At 40.7% G+C, this 20,000-nt stretch overlaps 1 protein-coding gene across 1 annotated transcript in view; it reads right to left on the reverse strand.

The window, feature by feature from the left end:
* Positions 1-404: 404 nt before the first annotated feature.
* LOC115182443 (tyrosine-protein kinase receptor UFO) overlaps positions 405-20,000 on the reverse strand; it is a 22,490-nt gene continuing 2,894 nt past the window's right edge. The window contains exons 3-7 of the mRNA XM_029744037.1: positions 7,357-7,452; positions 7,008-7,085; positions 6,219-6,311; positions 4,269-4,390; positions 405-527 (exon numbers count right to left, since the gene is read on the reverse strand). Of these exons, the coding sequence (XP_029599897.1) occupies positions 414-527; positions 4,269-4,390; positions 6,219-6,311; positions 7,008-7,085; positions 7,357-7,452 (503 nt within the window). The 3' untranslated portion in view covers positions 405-413. The remainder of the gene's footprint in view (positions 528-4,268; positions 4,391-6,218; positions 6,312-7,007; positions 7,086-7,356; positions 7,453-20,000) is intronic.

A 20,000-nucleotide genomic window follows, 5' to 3' on the forward strand; every position in this document is an offset into this window, starting at 1 on the left:
GGAGAGGAGAGACGACTGGAGAGTGAGAGAAGAGAAGGGGAGAGAGAAGAGAGAGTAGAGAGAGAGGAGAGAAGGACGAGAGAGAGAGAGAGAGAGAGGAGAGAGAGAGAGAGATGAGAGAGAGAGAGAGAGAGAGAGAGAGAGAGAGAGAGAGAGAGAGATGGGTTCAGCCTGAAACATGCAGAGAGAGTTAAGGCAACAATATTTTTCAAAAAGAGATACCACTATTGATAGTGAAACAGAGGAAAGGAGATACCACTAGTGATAGTGAAACAGAGGAAAGGAGATACCACTAGTGATAGTGAAACAGAGGAAAGGAGATACCACTAGCGATAGTGAAAGAGAGATAGAAACAGAGAAACCTTGTCTAGAGATAGCGACACTGATAGGTAGCAACAGTGCTGTTTTTTTTTTTACATGCAGTTCCTTGCAGCCAGGTCTCTGTGGATGAAGTTGTTTCTGCTGAGATACTCCATCCCCTTGGCGATATCCACCATGAACTTCACCAGCATCTGAGACGGCAGGTACTGCAGGATGATAGAGAGGGAGACAGGTGTTATTACAGGTGTTATTACAGCGTACCACTGTCAGGGTTCAGGAGGGTAATTAACAGCAGATACTGAGAGAGAAATAGACATAGAGAGAGAGAGAGAGAGAGACAAAGAGACAGAGAGACAGAGAGACAGAGAGAGATAGATTATTAGTACTGGAGGACAACGCAGAGAGACGAGGATTATTCAAATGTTTTACTGCCAGGGTTCAGTAGTGCTACAGGTAGAAATACTAAGACTAGACCTGCCAGGATCCCTTAACGTCAGAGATGCATGGCTGTTCTACACAACATATTTCTATCTGAAGGTTTTACAGAAAGAACTGACGTCTACACTGACATGTTAGTCATTTAGCAGACAGTCTTATCCACAGAGACTTACATCTAAATGTTAGTCATTTAACAGACAGTCTTATCCACAGAGACTTGCATCTAAATGTTAGTCATTTAGCAGACAGTCTTATCCACAGAGACTTGCATCTAAATGTTAGTCATTTAGCAGACAGTCTTATCCACAGAGACTTACATCTAAATGTTAGTCATTTAGCAGACAGTCTTATCCACAGAGACTTGCATCTAAATGTTAGTCATTTAGCAGACAGTCTTATCCACAGAGACTTACATCTAAATGTTAGTCATTTAACAGACAGTCTTATCCAGAGACTTGCATCTAAATGTTAGTCATTTAACAGACAGTCTTATCTACAGAGATTTACATCTAAATGTTAGTCATTTAGCAGACAGTCTTATCCACAGAGACTTGCATCTAAATGTTAGTCATTTAGCAGACAGTCTTATCCACAGAGACTTACAGTTAGTGCATTCATCTTTAAGATAAATAGGTGAGACAGCCACATATCACAGTAATAGTAAGTCATGTTTTGCCTCCATAAAGAAGTTATCAGCCAAGTCAGTGCTAGTAGGAAAAGACTAGTGAAATTATTATTTATTTATGAAGGCGTGGTACGGCCCTAAGAGACCAGAGGTATCAGAACAGAGTGCTCAGGTTGGGGTGTAGGGTTGGAGCGTAGCCTGAAGATAGGGAGGGGCGGTTCTGCTGTACCCAAAGCCATCCCCCATATAAAGGGAAGACCTGCATGTTTGTTTTCAGGACACTAGAGGGCGACATACTCCTCTGTCTGACAGAGACTCATATGTTTCCAAGGGCTAAACCAAATGACATAGAGATTGTATTTATACTAGTGGTCTAGTCTGTTCCCCCCATAGCAGACAGAGTGGTCTAGTCTGTTCCCCCCATAGAAGACAGAGTGGTCTAGTCTGTTCCCCCCATAGCAGACAGAGTGGTCTAGTCTGTTCCCCCCATAGCAGACAGAGTGGTCTAGTCTGTTCCCCCCATAGCAGACAGAGTGGTCTAGTCTGTTCCCCCCATAGCAGACAGAGTGGTCTAGTCTGTTCCCCCCATAGCAGACAGAATGGTCTAGTCTGTTCCCCCCATAGCAGACAGAGTGGTCTAGTCTGTTCCCCCCATAGCAGACAGAGTGGTCTAGTCTGTTCCCCCCATAGCAGACAGAGTGGTCTAGTCTGTTCCCCCCATAGCAGACAGAGTGGTCTAGTCTGTTCCCCCCATAGCAGACAGAGTGGTCTAGTCTGTTCCCCCATAGCAGACAGAGTGGTCTAGTCTGTTCCCCCCATAGCAGACAGAGTGGTCTAGTCTGTTCCCCCCATAGCAGACAGAGTGGTCTAGTCTGTTCCCCCCATAGCAGACAGAGTGGTATAGTCTGTTCCCCCCATAGCAGACAGAGTGGTCTAGTCTGTTCCCCCATAGCAGACAGAGTGGTCTAGTCTGTTCCCCCCATAGCAGACAGAGTGGTCTAGTCTGTTCCCCCCATAGCAGACAGAGTGGTCTAGTCTGTTCCCCCCATAGCAGACAGAATGGTATAATCTGCTATACTAAACCTACTAGTGATAATGACATGACTTGTTATTATAATAATGATCATAATAATAACAATAAGAAGGAGATCAAGAAAAATGAGGCTTATTATTATTATTATAAATATTATATTTTTTCTAACAATTTGGAACAGTGTAAACAACACTCAATTAAATGCTGAGTAATACCAGAGAGGCTGTTCTAACGAGAGGAAAAACATGTCAAGCCTTTGTTACAGTAAATATTAAAAACGGACAAATTTGTGAAATTGTTTATCTGACATGTTGTGGTTACGTGAGACTCAGTGTTCACAGAATCAGCAGGCGATTAAACACTCCAACAGGCAACAGAAGCAGGATCTGTCTTATTTATCTAGTTATATATTTATAAAGCCAGGTACATTTAACTGTTAGGATATTGATTATAGACCTAATTAAATTGGTGTTTCCTCTGTCCTCATTTTTCTTAGATAATTTAAGGCAAGGGCTGTAATCCACCCCAGTCCCAGACGGAGGCTGGGACCTCAAATTCTACACTAGAGTGTTTTTTGGAGCATTTCCTAAATCCTGCAACATTTCAACATTTTCTAGGAACTCTTGTTTGGATAAGGTCCAGTGTTTCTCAACACTAGTCTGTAGAGAGTCATAGTGTAGTGTATATCAACACCAGTCTGTAGAGTCATAGTGTAGTGTTTATCAACACTAGTCTGTAGAGTCATAGTGTAGTGTTTATCAACACTAGCCTGTAGAGTCATAGTGTAGTGTTTATCAACACCAGTCTGTACAGAGTCATAGTGTAGTGTTTATCAACACAGAGTCATAGTGTAGTGTTTATCAACACTAGTCTGTAGAGAGTCATAGTGTAGTGTTTATCAACACAGAGTCATAGTGTAGTGTTTATCAACACTAGTCTGTACAGAGTCATAGTGTAGTGTTTATCAACACAGAGTCATAGTGTAGTGTTTATCAACACCAGTCTGTACAGAGTCATAGTGTAGTGTTTATCAACACAGAGTCATAGTGAAGTGTTTATCAACACTAGTCTGTAGAGAGTCATAGTGTAGTGTTTATCAACACAGAGTCATAGTGTAGTGTTTATCAACACTAGTCTGTAGAGTCATAGTGTAGTGTTTATCAACACAGAGTCATAGTGTAGTGTTTATCAACACTAGTCTGTACAGAGTCATAGTGTAGTGTTTATCAACACAGAGTCATAGTGTAGTGTTTATCAACACCAGTCTGTAGAGTCATAGTGTAGTGTTTATCAACACAGAGTCATTGTGTAGTGTTTATCAACACCAGTCTGTAGAGTCATAGTGTAGTGTTTATCAACACAGAGTCATAGTGTAGTGTTTATCAACACAGAGTCATAGTGTAGTGTTTATCAACACAGAGTCATAGTGTAGTGTTTATCAACACTAGTCTGTAGAGAGTCATAGTGTAGTGTTTATCAACACTAGTCTGTAGAGTCATAGTGTAGTGTTTATCAACACCAGTCTGTAGAGTCATAGTGTAGTGTTTATCAACACTAGTCTGTAGAGTCATAGTATAGTGTTTATCAACACTAGCCTGTAGAGTCATAGTGTAGTGTTTATCAACACTAGTCTGTACAGAGTCATAGTGTAGTGTTTATCAACACAGAGTCATAGTGTAGTGTTTATCAACACAGAGTCATAGTGTAGTGTTTATCAACACTAGCCTGTAGAGAGTCATAGTGTAGTGTTTCTCCCTTAAGAAGTGAAGTTGTTCAGGAAGAGATAGTTCTCCTCCCCTGTGTGTGTGTGTGTGTGTGTGTGTGTGTGTGTGTGTGTGTGTGTGTGCTCACCACGGGGCAGTCTCCAAGGCGTGAGTAGAGCAGGTAGCTGTGTAGGTCTCCGTGTTTCATAAAGGGCAGGATGACCACAGGGGAGGGGTAACCTTCACTCTCTACTGTCTGTAGACACACACCTGGGACACATAGACGAACAGAAGGACAGTCACACTCTCTCCAGGGGCCATACACACACACACACACACACACACACACACACACACACACACACACACACACACACACACACACACACACACAGTGCATTCTGAAAGTATTCAGACCCCTTGACTTTTTTCCACAATTTGTTACGTTACAGCCTTATTCTAAAATGGATTAAATCATTTTTTCCCCTCATCAGTCTGCACACAATACCCCATAATGACATCACAATACCCCATAATGACATCACAATACCCCATAATGACATCACAATACCCCATAATGACAAAGCAAAAAAAACGTTTTTTAGACATTTTTGCAAATGTAAAAAAAAAAGAAAAACTCATATCACATTCACATAAGTATTCAGACCCTTTACTCAGTACTTTGTTGAAGCACCTTTAGCAGCGATTACAGCCTGGAGTCTTCCTGGGTATGACGCTACAAGCTTGGCACACCTGTATTTGGGGAGTTTCTCCCATTCTTCTCTGCAGATCCTCTCAAGCTCTGTCAGGTTGGATGGGGAGAGTTGCTGTACAGCTATTTTCAGGTCTCACCAGAGATGTTGGATTGGGTTCAAATCCGAGCTTTGGCTGGGCCACTCAAAGACATTCAGAGACTTGTCCCGAAGCCACTCCTGCGTTGTCTTGGCTGTGTGCTTAGGGTCATTGTCCTGTTGGAAGGTGAACCTTCACCCCAGTCTGAGGTACTGAGCGTTCTGGAGCAGGTTTTCATCAAGGATCTCTATGTACTTCGCTCCGTTCATCTTTCCCTCGATCCTGACTAGTCTCCCATTCCCTGCCGCTGAAAAACGTCCCCACAGCATGATGCTGCCACCCCCATGCTTCACCATAGAGATGGTGCCGGGTTTCCTCCAGACGTGACGCTTGGCATTCAGGTCAAAGAGTTCCATCTTGGTTTCATCAGACCAGAGAATCTTGTTTCTCATGGTCTGAGAGTCCTTTAGGTGCCTTTTGGCAAACTCCAAGCGGGCTGTCATGTGCCTTTTACTGAGGAGTGGCTTCCGTCTGGCCACTCTACCATAAAGTCCTGATTGGTGGAGTGCTGCAGAGATGGTGGTCCTGGAAAGTTTTCCCATCTCCACAGAGGAACTCTGGAGCTCTGTCAGAGTGACCATCGGGTTCTTGGTCACCTCCATGACCAAGGCCCTTCTCCCCCGATTGATCTGTTTGGCCGGTCGGCAACCTCTAGGAAATGTCTTGGTGGTTCCAAACTTCTTCCATTTCAGAATGATGGAGGCCACTGTGTTCTTGGGGACCTTCAATGCTGCATGTTTTGGTACCATTCCTCACATCTGTGCTTCGACAACATCCTGTCTCGGAGCTCTACGGGCAATTCCTTCGACCTCATGGCTTTGTTGCTCTGACATGCTCTGTCAACTGTGGGACCTTATATAGACAGGTGTGTGCCTTTCCAAATCATGTCCAATCAATTGAATTTACCACAGGTGGACTCCAATCAACATCTCAAGGATGATCAATGGAAACAGGATGCAGCTAAATTTTGATTCTCATAGCAAAGGATCTGAATACTTATATAAATAAGGTATTTCAGTTTGTTATATATATATATATATATACATTTGCAAAAATTTCAAAAACCTGTTTTTGCTTTGTCATTATGTGTAGATTGATGAGGAAACACATTCATTTAATACATTTTACAATAAGGCTGTAACGTAACAAAATGTGGAAACGGGGAAGTGGAAACGGGGAAGGGCTGTGAATACTATCCGTATGCACTGTACATGCACTCAAGCACAGTAGTTTGGTCCAGTCTCACCTAGCAGTCTCATGACGTTCTGATGGTCAAACTCCTTCATACAAGCAGCTTCTCTCAGGAAGTCTTCCATCTCAGTGCGGGTACAGATAGCAACTAGAGGACGAGAGACGGGGACGAGAGACGGGTGAGAACAGGAACTCATTTCACATCCCACCCTATCTCCTATGTAGTGCACTTGGGCTCTGGTCAAAAGTAGCGCACTTTATGGTAAAAAGTAGTGCACTTCATGGTCAAAAGTAGTGCACTTTACTGTCAAAAGTAGTGCACTTCATGGTCAAAAGTAGTGCACTTTACTGTCAAAAGTAGTGCACTTCATGGTCAAAAATAGTGCACTCCACTGTCAAAAGTAGTGCACTTTACTGTCAAAAGTAGTGCACTTCATGGTCAAAAGTAGTGCACTTTACTGTCAAAAGTAGTGCACTTCATGGTCAAAAGTAGTGCACTTTACTGTCAAAAGTAGTGCACTTCATGGTCAAAAATAGTGCACTCCACTGTCAAAAGTAGTGCACTTTACTGTCAAAAGTAGTGCACTTTACTGTCAAAAGTAGTGCACTTCATGGTCAAAAGTAGTGCACTTTACTGTCAAAAGTAGTGCACTTCACTGTCAAAAGTAGTGCACTTTACTGTCAAAAGTAGTGCACTTTAATGTCAAAAGTAGAGCACTTTAATGTCAAAAGTAGAGCACTTTACGGACAAAAGTAGTTTAACAAAAGTAGGGTGTCACAGAAACAGGCAAGTGTGACTAGTGTATGTACTGCTTACACTGTAGTTGTGCCACAGTTAACTTACTCTTCATGGTCTTCACAGCCACTTTGAGAACAGACTCCTCATGCGTTAATGCTCCCTCCATCACAGAGCCAAACTCTCCTATAGACACATAGTAGACAAGCAGCCATTTACAAAGGGCCATTGTTCGACAGCAGATTTTACACTCTTTTGACATTTCTCATGTCAATGTACTCCTTATTATTTCGGTTTGTATCTCCCTCCAGGCCTATGAACCCAAGACAAGGTCAGTGTGCGCCTCTGTATCACTTAGTTGTCTGAACGGTTTTGCTAGTAACAAGGTTATTAGATGGACACACATTCCTCCCTGTTGTAGCACAACGACAGGCTCTAGAAACACATACACACTCACCCTCTCCCAGAGTCTTTCCCAGGGTTAGTTTATGTCTGTCCACCATCACATCCTGCAGCTTATGTTTCAGCTCATCACTGATGCCCAGGGTGTTCACTGAGGAGGAAAACAACAACAACAACACATAAACAACAACACATTAACAACAACACATAAACAACAACACATAAACAACAACACATTAACAACAACACATTAACAACAACACATAAACAACAACACATAAACAGCAACACATTAACAACACATAAACAACAACACATTAACAACAACACATAAACAGCAACACATTAACAACACATTAACAACAACACATAAACAACAACACATAAACAACAACACATAAACAGCACCACATAAACAACAACACGTAAACAACAACACATACCCAGACTATTTGCATTGTCCCCCCCCCCACCCCCTCTTTTACGCTGCTGCTACTCTTTGGTTATTATCTATGCATAGTCTCTTTAACTATACCTACATGTACATATTACTTATATTACCTTGACTAACCGGTGCCCCCGCACATTGACTCTGTACCGGTACCCCCTGTATATAGTCTCCACATTGACTCTATACCGGTACCCCCTGTATATAGCCTCCACATTGACTCTGTACCGGTACCCCCTGTATATAGCCTCCACATTGACTCTGTATCGTAACACCCTGTATATAGCCTCCACATTGACTCTGTACTGGTACCCCCTGTATATAGCCTCCACATTGACTCTGTACCAGTACCCCCCTGTATATAGTCTCCACATTGACTCTGTACCGGTACCCCCCTGTATATAGCCTCCACATTGACTCTGTATCGTAACACCCTGTATATAGCCTCCACATTGACTCTGTACTGGTACCCCCTGTATATAGCCTCCACATTGACTCTGTACCAGTACCCCCCTGTATATAGCCTCCACATTGACTCTGTACCGTAACACCCTGTATATAGCCTCCACATTGACTCTGTACTGGTACCCCCTGTATATAGCCTCCACATTGACTCTGTACCGTAACACCCTGTATATAGCCTCCACATTGACTCTGTACTGGTACCCCCTGTATATAGCCTCCACATTGACTCTGTACCGGTACCCCCTGTATATAGCCTCCACATTGACTCTGTACCGTAACACCCTGTATATAGCCTCCACATTGACTCTGTACCGGTACCCCCTGTATATAGCCTCCACATTGACTCTGTACCAGTACCCCCTGTATATAGCCTCCACATTGACTCTGTACCGGTACCCCTTGTATATAGTCTCCACATTGACTCTGTACCGGTACCCCCCTGTATATAGCCTCCACATTGACTCTGTACCGTAACACCCTGTATATAGCCTCCACATTGACTCTGTACTGGTACCCCCTGTATATAGCCTCCACATTGACTCTGTACCGGTACCCCCCTGTATATAGCCTCCACATTGACTCTGTACCGTAACCCCCTGTATATAGCCTCCACATTGACTCTGTACCGTAACACCCTGTATATAGCCTCCACATTGACTCTGTACCGGTACCCCCCCTGTATATAGCCTCCACATTGACTCTGTACCAGTACCCCCCTGTATATAGCCTCCACATTGACTCTGTACCGGTACCCCCCTGTATATAGCCTCCACATTGACTCTGTACCGTAACACCCTGTATATAGCCTCCACATTGACTCTGTACCGTAACACCCTGTATATAGCCTCCACATTGACTCTGTACCGGTACCCCCCTGTATATAGCCTCCACATTGACTCTGTACCAGTACCCCCTGTATATAGCCTCCACATTGACTCTGTACCGGTACCCCCTGTATATAGTCTCCACATTGACTCTGTACCGGTACCCCCTGTATATAGTCTCCACATTGACTCTGTACCGGTACCCCCCTGTATACAGCCTCCACATTGACTCTGTACCGTAACACCCTGTATATAGCCTCCACATTGACTCTGTACTGGTACCCCCTGTATATAGCCTCCACATTGACTCTGTACCGGTACCCCCCCTGTATATAGCCTCCACATTGACTCTGTACCGTAACACCCTGTATATAGCCTCCACATTGACTCTGTACCGTAACACCCTGTATATAGCCTCCACATTGACTCTGTACCGTAACACCCTGTATATAGCCTCCACATTGACTCTGTACCGTAATACCCTGTATATAGCCTCCACATTGACTCTGTACCGTAACACCCTGTATATAGCCTCCACATTGACTCTGTACCGTAACACCCTGTATATAGCCTCCACATTGACTCTGTACCGTAATACCCTGTATATAGCCTCCACATTGACTCTGTACCGTAACACCCTGTATATAGCCTCCACATTGACTCTGTACCGTAATACCCTGTATATAGCCTCCACATTGACTCTGTACTGTAACACCCTGTATATAGCCTCCACATTGACTCTGTACCGTAACACCCTGTATATAGCCTCCACATTGACTCTGTACCGTAATACCCTGTATATAGCCTCCACATTGACTCTGTACCGTAACACCCTGTATATAGTCACTACTGTTATTTTACTGCTCCTCTTTAACTATTTGTTATTTTTATTTACATTTTTTACTAATCCATTTTTTTACTTGACACTTGTTTTTCTTAAAACTGCATTGTTGGTTAAGGGCTTGTAAGTAAGCATTATACTGTAAGTTCTACACCGGTTGTATTCGGCGCATCTGACAAATACCATTTTATTTTATTTTATTTGAAATACACTACGAAAAAAGAAGGAACAGAACATCAGAAATCAGCTCAATGTATTTGAAGAATCCATAGATGTGTGGATAAACCACTTCTTAAATTTTTTGGGCTCTATAACAAAGAACAAAGAACAAACAGCAAAAAACATATACATGATCAATTACAAATCTTAGAATCAACTACTAAAGACTACCAGAACCCACTGGATTCTCCAATTACATTGAATGATCTACAGGACAAAATATCAATCCTCCAACCTAAAAAGGCCTGTGGTGTTGATGGTATCCCTCAATGAAATGATAAAATATACAGACCACAAATTCCAATTATCTATACTTAAACTCTTTAACATCATCCTCCGCTCTGGCATCTTCCCCAATATTTGGAAGCAAGGACTGATCACCCCGATCCACAAAAGTGGAGACAAATTTGACCCCAATAACATATTGGCTTTTTACCAAATTACCGTACGACAGACCACGTATTCACCCTACACACCCTAATTGACAAACAAACAAAACAAAATAAACGCAGTCTTCTCATGCTTTGTTGACTTCAAAAAAGCTTTTGACTCAATTTGGCATAAGGGTCTGCTATACAAATTGATGGAAAGGGGTGTTTGGGGGAAAAATACGACATTATAAAATCCATGTACAAAAACAACAAGTGTGTCGTTAAAATTGGCAAAATACACACACATTTCTTTCCACAGGGCCGTGGGGTGAGACAGGGATGCAGCTTGAGCCCCACCCTCTTCAATATATATATATATCAACGAATTGGCGAGGGCACTAGAACAGTTGCCAGGACAACACATACAAATTCCATCTAGACACCGTTGCCCTAGAGCACACTAAACATCAGCACCACAGGTAACTTCCACAAAGCTGTGAATGATCTGAGAGACAAGGCAATAAGAGCCTTCTTTGCCATCAAAAGGAATATAAGATTTGACATACCAATTGAATTTAATTGAATTGAGAAAAAGGGAGAGAGGGAGAGTCATAGAGAACCAGACAAGCAGGATATGCCCCTTCAATATTGGGTAACCCTAAAATAATCCAAACAGACGCTCAGAACAAAGAACGAACAACCAACTTAATGAAATTCAGGAATCCGTTGGTTCAAACAACTTCCGGGAAAATATTAACTACCTAAACAAACCACACGAGAAGAATTGGCAATCCAAAATGGTGACCTGTGGAACACTCAATTTGAACAACTACAGTTGAAGTGGGAAGTTTACATACACTTAGGTTGGAGTCATTAAAACGCGTTTTTCAACCACTCCACAAATGTCTTGTTAACAAACTTTTAGTTTTGGCAATTCGGTTAAGACATCTACTTTGTGCATGACACAAGTAATTTTTCCAACAATTGTTTACAGACAGATTATTTCACTTATAATTCACTGCATCACAATTCCAGTGGGTCAGAAGGTTACATACACTAAGTTGACTGTGCCTTTAAACAGCTTGGAAAATTCCAGAAAATTATGTCATGGCTTTAGAAGCTTCTGATAGGCTAATTGACATAATTTGAGTCAATTTGAGGTGAACCTGTGGATGTATTTCAAGGCCTACCTTCAAACTCAGTGCCTCTTTGCGTGATATCATGGGAAAATCAAAAGAAATCAGCCAAGACCTCATAAAAGAAATGGTAGACCTCCACAAGTCTTGTTCATCCTTGGGAGCAATTTCCAAATGCCTGAAGGTACCACGTTCATCTGTACAAACAATAGTTTGCAAGTATAAACACCATGGGACCACGCAGCCGTCATACCGCTCAGGAAGGAGACGTGTTCTGTCTCCTAGAGATGAATGTACTTTGGTGCGAAAAGTGCAAATCAATCCCAGAACAACAGCAAAAGATCTTGTCAAGATGCTGGAGGAAACAGGTACAAAAGTATCTATATCCACAGTAAGACTAGTCCTATATCGACATAACCTGAAAGGCCACTCAGCAAGGAAGAAGCCACTGCTCCAAAACTGCCATAAAAAAGCCAGACTACGGTTTGCAACTGCACATGGGGACAAAGATCGTAGTTTTTGGAGAAATGTCCTCTGGTCTGATGAAACAAAAATAGAACTGTTTGGCCATAATGACTATCGTTATGTTTGGAGGAAAAAAGGAGGAGGCTTGCAAGCCGAAGAACACCATCCCAACTTTGAAGCACGGGGGTGGCAGCATCATGTTGTGGGGGTGCTTTGCTGCAGGAGGGACTGGTGCACTTCACAAAATGCATGGCATCAACAGGAAGGAAAATTATGTGGATATATTAAAGCAACATCTCAAGACATCAGTCAGGAAGTTCAAGCTTGGTCGCAAATGGGTCTTCCAAATGGACAATGACCCAAAGCATACTTCCAAAGTTGTGGCAAAATGGCTTAGTGGCCAGTTGGTAGAGCATGGTGTTTGCAACGCCAGCATGGTGTGTGCAACGTCAGGGTTGTGGGTTCGATTCCAACGGGGGGCCAGTACAAAAAAAAATAAAAAATGCATGAAATGAAATGAAATGTATGCATTCACTACTGTAAGTCGCTCCGGATAAGAGCGTCTGCTAAATGACTAAAATGTAAAATGTAAATGTTAAGGACAACAAAGTCAAGGTATTGGAGTGGCCATCACAAAGCCCTGACATCAATCCTATAGAACATTTGGGGGCAGAACTGAAAAAGCGTGTGAGAGCAAAGAGGCCTACAAACCTGACTCAGTTACACCAGCTCTGTCAGGAGGAATGGGCCAAAATTCACCCAATTTATTGTGGGAAGCTTGTGGAAGGCTACCTGAAACGTTTGACCCAAGTTAAACAATTTAAAGGCAATGCTACCAAATACTAATTGAGTTTATGTAAACTTCTGACCCACTGGGAATGTGATGAAAGAAATAAAAGCTGAAATAAATCATTCTCTCTACTATTATTCTGACATTTCGCATTCTTAAAATAAATTTTTACTAGGATTAAGAGTCAGGAACTGTGGAAAACTGAGTTTAAATGTATTTGGCTAAGGTTTATGTAAACTTCCGACTTCAACTGTATATAGACATAGCGTATTCGAACGAATTTGTAAAAACTAATCGAAATATATAACAAAAACGGCTAATTCTTGAATCAGCCGTTGAAGACAACCAGAAACTCTTAGATTCCTCCAATAACAGAAATATAACTATTATTAATATTATGCAGTTATTTTGGCTTTGATGCCTCATGATTGAGTTATTGCTCTGTACAGGTAGACTGTGATTCTGCTGTGATCTGATAGGGGTGTCAGTGGGCTGACTGTGAACGCTCTGAGAGACTCTGGGTTGAGGTCAGTGATAAAGTAGTCTACAGTACTACTCTCTCTGTCTCTCTCTCTCTGTCTCTCTCTCTCTCTCTCTGTTCATTACCAGGTGACATCATTCCAAGTATAAAAGTTTTGGAGAGCGAACAGGATATGAGATCATAAGAGTTGAGTTGCTCCAGATAGCCTTGTCTATAGCTGGCTGAACCCTAACAGCAGGGTGTGTGTGTGTGTGTGTGTGTGTGTGTGTGTGTGTGTGTGTGTGTGTGTGTGTGTGTGTGTGTGTGTGTGTGTGTGTGTGTGTGTGTGTGTGTGTGTGTGTGTGTGTGTGTGTGTATGTGTGTGTGTGTGTGTGTGTGTGTGTGTCTATGTTTGTGTCTAGTGATAGCGTGGAGACTGTACGTCACATGACAGATGTTGTTTTCACGTCTGGACCAAGATGTTGGGAAGGAGGGAGGGAGGGAGAAAGACAGGGAGAGAGAGAGAGGGGAGGGAGGGAGGGAGAGAGAGAGAGAGAGAGAGAGAGAGAGAGAGAGAGAAAGAGAGGGAGAGAGAGAAAGAGAGGGAGGGAGGGAGAGAGGGAGGGAGGGAGAGACAGAGAGAGAGAAAGAGAGGGAGAGAGAGGGAGAGAGGGAGAGACAGAGAGAGAAAGAGAAGGAGGCAAAAAGAGAGAGAGCGAAAGAGAGGGAGGGAGAGCAGCCAGATGTTGCTCCACACTGCCACGTGTTCGTCAGACAACAATATCCTCCGTCCCCAGACATGTTAACATGGTATCTAGGATGATTGTGACTGAAACTAGCTGTCTGGGGCCGTTCCCGGGGCTGTTGGGATCTTCAGAGGTAAACAAGAGTAACGAAGCTCTAATCCCACCTCACACACACACACACACACATACACACACCTTCCCTATTCCCCTACCCCTCTCTCTCTCCATACTAATTCTCTCTATCTCTCCCTCAGCTTCTCTCGTTTTACACTCTGTGTTTTTCTCTCCCCTCTCATTCTTCGGTCCTTTTGTCTCTCCTGCGAGTTGGGACATGATGTGAGAGAGATGAAGGGAGAGAACAACAGGGACAATATCAGGACAAATGTTGCATGTCTTTTGTGTAATATGACTCTCTGTATGTACTGGTATTCATACAAAACACACACACACACACACACAAAAGACACAAACGCACCTGAGTGTACAGGTATGAGGTGAAACAGTGAAGCAGAACCCATACTCTGAGACTGCAGGATAGAAATACACTATCAGAATGTATGAGTCATGCCATCTTCTAAGTGAATGAGTTCACCTATCTAGCTCTCCTCCTGAACGTCTACACCGGTACCACTCAGCTGTCTGACTGTAATCAGATCACAAGGTACATACCATGTAATAACTGGTGAGTACTGTTAACTGGTGAGTACTGTTGACTGGTGAGTACTGTTAACTGGTGAGTACTGTTGACTGGTGAGTACTGTTGACTGGTGAGTACTGTTGACTGGTGAGTACTGTTAACTGGTGAGTACTGTTGACTGGTGAGTACTGTTGACTGGTGAGTACTGTTGACTGGTGAGTACTGTTAACTGGTGAGTACTGTTGACTGGTGAGTACTGTTAACTGGCGAGTACTGTTAACTGGCGAGTACTGTTAACTGGTGAGTACTGTTAACTGGTGAGTACTGTTGACTGGTGAGTACTGTTAACTGGTGAGTACTGTTGACATAATAGACTGATAGTACTCTACTCTACTGTACTGTACTGTACTGTACTCTACTCTACTGTACTGTTCGGTACTCTACTCTACTGTACTGTACTCTACTGTACTGTTCGGTACTCTACTGTACTCTAGGGTACTGTACGCTAATATACTGTACTGTACTCTACTATACTCTACTGTGCTGTACTCTACTGTACTATACAGTACTCTACTGTACTTTACTGCACTCTACTGTACTCCACTCTACTGTACTGCACTCTACTATACTCCACTCTACTCTACTGTACTGTACTGTACTCTACTGTACTGTACTCTACTGTACTATACAGTACTCTACTGTACTTTACTGCACTCTACTGTACTGCACTCTACTATACTCCACTCTACTGGACTCTACTGTACTGGACTATCCTGGACTATACCATACTGTACTGTACTCTACAATAATGTACTATACTGTACTATACTCTACTATACTCTGCTGTACTGTACTGTACTCTACTATACTGTACTATACTGTACTGCACTCTACTGTACTGCACACTATTGTACTCCACTGGACTGGACTCTACTGTACTCTACTGGACTATCCTGTACTGTACTCTACAATAATGTACTATACTGTACTCTACTATAATGTATTCTACTATACTGTACTCTACTGTACTGTACTGTACTCTACTATACTGTACTATACTGTACTGCACTCTACTGTACTCTACTATACTGTACTCTACTGTACTCTACTGTACTGTACTCTACTGTACTGTACTCTACTGTATTGTGCTCTACTATACTGCACTGTACTCTACTGCAGTGTACTCGTCTATACTCTATACTCTACTGTACTCTATACTCTACTGTACTCTACTCTACTGTACTCTACTCTATTGTACTCAACAAAACTGTACTCTACTGTACTGCACTCTACTGTAATCTATGGTACTGCACTCTACTGTACTGCACTCTACTATACTGTATTGTACTCTACTATACTGCACTCTATTATGCTGTATTGTACTCTACTATACTGCACTCTACTATACTGTATTGTACTCTACTATACTGCACTCTATTATGCTGTACTCTACTATACTGTACTCTACTGTACTGTACTCTAGTATACTGCACTCTACTGTACTGCACTCTACTATACTGTATTGTACTCTACTATACTCTACTTCACTCTACTGTACTCTACTGTACTGTACTATACTGTTCTCTTCTATACTGTACTATACCCTACTGTACTCTACTATACTGCGCTCTACTGCACTGTACTCTACTATACTGTGCTCCACTATACTGCACTCTACTATACTCTATTGTACTATACTGCACTGTACTCTCCTATGCTGTTCTCTTCTATACTGTACTATACTCTACTGTACTGTACTCCGCTATACTCTGCTGTACTCTGCTGTGCTGTACTCTACTGTACTGTTTTCTACTGTACTCTACTGTACTGTTTTCTACTGTACTCTACAATACTGTACTCTACTATACTGTACTATACTATACTGTACTCTATTCTACTGTACTCTACTGTACTCTACAATACTGTACTCTACTGTACTGTACTATACTATACTGTACTCTATTCTACTGTACTCTACTGTATAGTACTATACTGTACTCTACTGCACTGTACTATACTGTACTCTATTCCACTGTACTCTACTGTACTGTTTTCTACTGTACTCTATTGTACTGTACTATACTATACTGTACTCTACTCTACTATACTGTACTATACTGTACTGCACTATACTGTACTCTACTGTACTGTACTCTACTGGACTCTATTGTACTGTACTCTACTGTACTGCACTATACTCTACTCTACTGTACTATACTGTACTATACTGTGCTGTACTATACTGTGCTGTACTATACTGTACTCTATTCCACTGTACTGTACTCTATTCCACTGTACTGTACTGTACTATACTGTACTACACTGTACTCTACTGTACTATATTGTACGGTACTTGGCTGTAAGAGGGGTGTTTCCAGCTGCAGACAGAGAATGTATTAATGCTAAGCTCAGCTTATCTTTGGGTGGATTCAGCTAAAAACATACCCTGGTTATTATGCTGTCCTGTCCATGCTCCTCTATAGGACAGTGATGCACTGTGTTAGGCCAAGCAGTCACAGGCAAAGAGGGTAAACACTATACAGGTATAGCATACCGTATGTATGTAGTATTCTATAGTATACAGTATGAATGCAGTATTGTATAGGTGGTGTAGTATACAGTACGTAGTATTGTATAGTATACAGTATGAATGTAGTAATGTATAGGTGGTATAGCATACAGTATCTATGTAGTATTGTAGAGTATACAGTATGAATGTAGTATTTTATAGTATACAGTATGAATGTAGTATTGTACATGTGGTATAGTATACAGTATGTATGTAGTAGTGTATATTATACAGTATGTATGTAGTATTGTATAGTATACAGTATGAATGTAGTATCGTATAGGTGATATAGTACACAGTATGTATGTAGTATTGTATAGGTGGTATAGTATACAGTATGTATGTAGTATTGTATAGGTGGTATAGTATAGAGTATGTTTGTAGTATTGTAAAGGTAGTTCAATAAACAGTAGGTATGTAGTATTGTATCGGTGATACAGTATACTGTATACAGTATGTATGTAGTATTGTATAGGTGGAATAGTATACAGTATGATGTAGTATTGTAAAGGTGGTTTAGTGTACAGTATGTGCGTGGTATTGTATAGGTGGTATATTATACAGTATGTATGTAGTATTGTATAGTATACAGTATGTATGCAGTATTGTAAAGGTGGTTTAGTATACAGTATGTATGTAGTATTGCATAGTATACAGCATGTATGTAGTACTGTAAAGTTGGTTTAGTATACAGTATGTATGTAGTATTGTATAGGTGGTATAGTATATAGTATGTATGTAGCATTGTTTAGTATACATTATGTAAGTAGTATTGTATAGGTGGTATAGTATACAGTATGTATGTAGTATTGTATAGTATACAGTATGCATGTAGTGGTGTATAGTATACAGTATGTATGTAGTATTGTATAGGTGGTATAGTATACAGTATGTATGTAGTATTGTAAAGTATACAGTATGCATGTAGTATTGTATAGTATACATTATGTATGTAGTATTGTATAGGTGGTATAGTATACAGTATGTGTGTAGTATTGTAAAGGTGGTTCAGTATACAGTAGGTATGTAGTATTGTAAAGGTGGTTCAGTATACAGTAGGTATGTAGTATTATATAGGTGATACAGTATACTGTATACAGTATGTATGTATGTAGTATAGTATATTATACAGTATGTATGTAGTATTGTAAAGGTGGTTTAGTATACAGTATGTATGTAGTATTGTATAGGTGGTATATTATACAGTATGTATGTAGTAGTGTATAGTGTACAGTATGTATGTACTATTGTATAGGTGATATTGTATACAGTATGAATGTAATATTGTATATGTGATATAGTATACAGTATGTATGTAGTATTGTATAGGTGGTATATTATACAGTATGTATGTAGTATTGTATAGGTGGTATAGTATACCGTGTGTATGTAGTATTGTATAGTATATAGTATGTGTGTAGTTTTGTAAAGGTAGTTCAATAAACAGTAGGTATGTAGTATTGTATCGGTGATACAGTATACTGTATACAGTATGTATGTAGTATTGTATAAGTGGTATAGTATACAGTATGTTTGTAGTATTGCATAGTATACAGTATTTGTGTAGTATTGTAAAGGTAGTTCAATAAACAGTAGGTATGTAGTATTGTATCGGTGATACAGTATACTGTATACAGTATATATGTAGTAGTGTATACAGTATGTATGTAGTATTGTAAAGGTGGTTTAGTGTACAGTATGTGTGTGGTATTGTATAGATGGTATAGTATACAATATGTATGTAGTATTGTATAGTATACAGTATGTATGCAGTATTGTAAAAGTGGTTTAGTATACAGTATGTATGTAGTATTGTATGGGTGGTATAGTATACAGTAGGTATGTAGTATTGTAAAGTATACAGTATGCATGTAGTATTGTATAGTATACATTATGTATGTAGTATTGTATAGGTGATATAGTATACCATATGTATGTAGTATTGTATAGTATACAGTATGCATGTAGTATTGTGTAGTATACAGTATGTATGTAGTATTTTATAGGTGGTATAGTATACCGTATGTATGTAGTATTGTATAGTGTACAGTATGCATGTGGTATTGTATAGTACACAGTATGTGTGTGGTATTGTATAGGTGGTATAGTATACAGTATGTATGTAGTATTGTATAGTATACAGTATGTATGTCATATTGTAAAGGTGGTTTAGTATACAGTATGTGTGTGGTATTGTATAGGTGGTATAGTATACAGTATGTATATAGTATTGTATATTATACAGTAGGTATGTAGTATTGTAAAGGTGGTTCAGTATGCAGTAGGTATGTCGTATTGTAAAGGCGGTTCAGTATACAGTAGGTATGTCGTATTGTAAAGGTGGTTCAGTATACAGTAGGTATGTAGTATGTATAGGTGATACAGTATACAGTAGGTATGTAGTATTGTAAAGGTGGTTCAGTATACAGTAGGTATGTAGTATTGTAAAGGTGGTTCAGTATACAGTAGGTATGTAGTATTGTAAAGGTGGTTCAGTATACAGTAGGTATGTAGTATTGTAAAGGTGGTTCAGTATACAGTAGGTATGTAGTATTGTATAGGTGGTTCAGTATACAGTAGGTATGTAGTATTGTATAGGTGATACAGTATACTGTATGCAGTATGCAGTATGTTGGAATAGTACTGTTTCTATCAATGGATGAGTATGTGTTGGGGCAGGCTTGTTTCCATCTCTGGTGTCAGCTATATGTCAGAGAAAAGCAGGCAA

This window comes from Salmo trutta, unplaced genomic scaffold (genome assembly GCF_901001165.1).
Source record: "Salmo trutta unplaced genomic scaffold, fSalTru1.1, whole genome shotgun sequence".
Classification (NCBI taxonomy): domain Eukaryota; kingdom Metazoa; phylum Chordata; class Actinopteri; order Salmoniformes; family Salmonidae; genus Salmo; species Salmo trutta.